Genomic DNA, 3,320 nt, shown 5'->3' with positions numbered 1-3,320 from the left:
TGAATTTGGGGACCTTACTAGGCTGAGTAGGGACACAGGGTTCGAAGCAGGATAAAGTCAGTTTTATTTTACGAATCAGTGTAGACTGAAGAAAAGGACAGACACCACCAGACCCTTCCCCCACGACGCGCTGGTCAACGCGCTCCCAGTGGAGCTGAGTGGATCAGAACAAAGAGAAGAGGCCTGAGGGTGACCGCGGTGTGCCTGTCTCCTCGCCTGGCCAAGTGGTGACGACAGTCTGCTCTCAGCGTGAGACTGTACAGCAAGCAACTTCCCAGCCTCCAATGACAATCCACAGACATCCTATAAAGCAGTGCTCGGGGACACGGAGGCCATGAGGCAGCGCCTTTCTTAAAACGTATGGTCGCGTTTCCCTCCATAAATATAACTCTGTGCCCAAATCCCTAGTGTCTGCCTTTTGAAAGGGGAGCTGGCCTGGTTCTCCCGTCACCCCCACCCCGGACTGTAACTGCCACATTAACTGCCAGGAACAAAAGCCCTATCATTTTCTTTATGACTTTCCACTAGTCCTTTCCTTTTTCCCTTAGGGGATGCTGAGGGAACACTCACCACGACAGATGGTTCTGTGGTGGTTCTGCTGTGCATACCCCCAAAAGACAAGCATACGGAGGCAGAAAGACTAATTCTGTGGTGGGGAAGACACAGTAACTTCAAAAACGGAGGCTTCAGGGGCTCTGCTGGAGACTCGACCCCTTTAATCCGCAGCATTTCTAACATTACCCAAATCACGGACGCCTGGACAACAGACTTGTTCTTTGTTATAATTAAGTGAAGGGATTTTGGGCTTGAGGGCTGATCTAGTATAATCTCCTCGTTTACAAATAGGAAAACTGAGGTTGGGAGCTGGGACGACGCATCCGGCTTACAGAGGCACAGGGAGAATGGGGCCGTCCTCAACGCCAAGTCCTAACCTGGGGAGACCGGCAGGCCAGCGGTGGTGAGCGAGAAAAGGAAGCACATATGTCACCCGAAATAAAGGCATTTCTCTTCGAAAAGCAACTCTTTCAAAACACTGTGTGAAGGGGACTGATGCCCTAGAAGACAGTTTAAAATAATTGCTCGGCCCAGCATCTGAGAAATAAACTTACGTGAAATAAGGTCAAAACACTTTTTCTCCTCAGGGCTGCTCTTCACCTGGCAGGTTAGTAGGTTGAGCTTCGCAGGGGGCCGGTTAGCCTGTTTAAAAACGAAAACCAGACATGGGTGGGAAGAAGTGGAAAATCACGCAGAATCATTCCTCACTGAAATACAGCAGGAACGGGGTTCTCACTAGTTCGCAGAGAGCTTCCCGAAGGCAGACTGTATGTAGGAAAGCACGACAGAGGCACGTCGCAGAGCGTCCTTGAATCTCAGCTCCACAGAGGACAACCGGCCCTCCCTGTAAGGGACACTCGGTGGCCCACACCCCCAGCCAGACAGGGGGACAAGCGATGCTGGCTTTACGGTCAGTGGCGGTGGACTCCCTCAGACCAAAACGCTCCACGGCTACAGCCCGAGCTGTGTGGCCCTGATTCCCACCGACACAGACGTTGGCTGCATGACGTGGGCGTCCATCTCAATTTCTGGTGATCCCACAAGCATTTTTCTGAGCGTAAACACTCGATTCCAGGGCAAGTAATCTCATGGCACAAAAAATGACAGAGAAGTAATTTTCCCTGCTTCCTGAAGTGATGACAGATAACAGATTCATAATCCTAAATGCCAACCATCTGTCACTTACGATTCCACAAAACCAACCTTGTTCACACGTATCTCCCAACCCCTCCCACACGCACAATGGTAGCAAGAGCTCACCATACATTTTTGTTAGAAACGTGTCAAAAATGTCTAGTACGATTTCAAAAAATATCATATTTAGTCCCAAGAAGTACAAAGTGGAGGGTGAGAAGGTAGTTTCAGGAAAAAATTCTGAATGGCAAAATGCCTCTTAGAAGTCTTGGCGAAATCTCCACATATGAATGGGCTTATCTTACCCGCCTTTCAAGCTGCTGACGGAAAGATCAAATAAAATTTGATCTTTCAAATTTAATCAATCATTCTCGTTTACCCCTTCCCGTGGCCACCAGCCACCTCAAGAACGTGTAAAGGCGTGGATTTGGGGTTAATCGAGACACACACATACACACCTGCATCTACCCCAGGGCAGACCCCTCTCCACTACACTCTCAGGTCGGGGGTGCGGGTGGCGGGCAGTCTCCACCGAAACGGGACCGGCCCTTACAGTGCAAACAGTCTGGGTTTGGTAAAAGGAAGTCTGGATAAGCATAAGTTGGATAAACGGGCTGGTACGAGACTCTCCTGGTTTGTGGCTGTGTCAGCCTCATCCCTTAGATGAGTCACTGGAATAGTTTCCATGGCCTCAGGATGCCCATTGAAATCCCCAAATCACCGGAAATCAGTGTCAGAAAACTCCAAGTTCTGCCTAATCTTGCAAACCTTGACAGCGCCCAGTGAAGGCACCATCAATCCCATTTGGGATCTTTACCAATAGAATGACTTGGCTTGTCCAGGAGTCAATTCACCAAATGATGGATTTCTACAGTGCCAAGGAGGAGGCCACCCCACGGACACCACCGAGCACTCTGACACAGGGGTCCGGCCCTCACGAGGTCCGTGTTTGTCCTGTTGCCTCCCAGGATCACACGACTGTGCATGTGCACGTAGGTGATGCTCTCGGCTGCTTCCAAACTGCAGAGGTCCACTGAGCCCTCGACACAGGGCGAGGAATGGGGTTGGTGCACTTGTGAATACAGGATGCGTCATTGTGCAATTCAGCTCCAGGACGGGCCTGTCGAATCCACCAGCATTCCTCGAGGGTCACCATGAGAAGCCCTGGGTTAGTGAGAGACTCAGGGAGGGGTGGAAGCAGACCCTACAGGCTTTCTGCTTGCCGCAAAGGCACGGATTAGCGAAATTCCCATTTTTATCATGCCATTTCATTCTATTTTTCACTAATTTGTCAGGTCTTTAAAAGGATGTTTGTAGTCTTCCTTCTGCATGACTGGGAATCACTTAAACAAAATGTAGACGGTGGCGAGAACCATTTCTCCCAGCTTAACACGGTCTCTGGCGGCGTGACGGTGCCATGAACTTGGCAGACGACATCTAATTAGAGTGACTTTGTCCCGAGGACCATGTCTTCCCAGGGCGAGCAAACACAATTAGCCTTGGCTAAGGCGGATGCCAACTTGAGTTTCCACCGAATTCATCCCAGAGGTCATCGCCGTGCCTCTAAAACCCAGAAAACAACTGCACTTGATGAAGGCTGCCAGCTTCCTGGGAAGGGACTGGTCTCCTAA

General features: G+C 50.3%; 1 protein-coding gene across 1 annotated transcript in view; it reads right to left on the bottom strand.

The window, feature by feature from the left end:
- Window positions 1–3,320, bottom strand: part of ASAP2 (ArfGAP with SH3 domain, ankyrin repeat and PH domain 2) — a 115,237-nt gene that overhangs the window by 37,814 nt on the left and 74,103 nt on the right. Inside the window, exon 12 of the mRNA XM_023533604.1 lies at window positions 989–1,197. Coding sequence (XP_023389372.1) covers window positions 989–1,197 — 209 coding nt within the window. The remainder of the gene's footprint in view (window positions 1–988; window positions 1,198–3,320) is intronic.

The sequence above is a fragment of the Pteropus vampyrus genome, unplaced genomic scaffold (assembly GCF_000151845.1).
Source record: "Pteropus vampyrus isolate Shadow unplaced genomic scaffold, Pvam_2.0 Scaffold105, whole genome shotgun sequence".
Taxonomy (NCBI): domain Eukaryota; kingdom Metazoa; phylum Chordata; class Mammalia; order Chiroptera; family Pteropodidae; genus Pteropus; species Pteropus vampyrus.
Note: the sequence above shows the minus strand (reverse complement) of the source record. Positions and strands in the feature narration are given on the sequence as shown.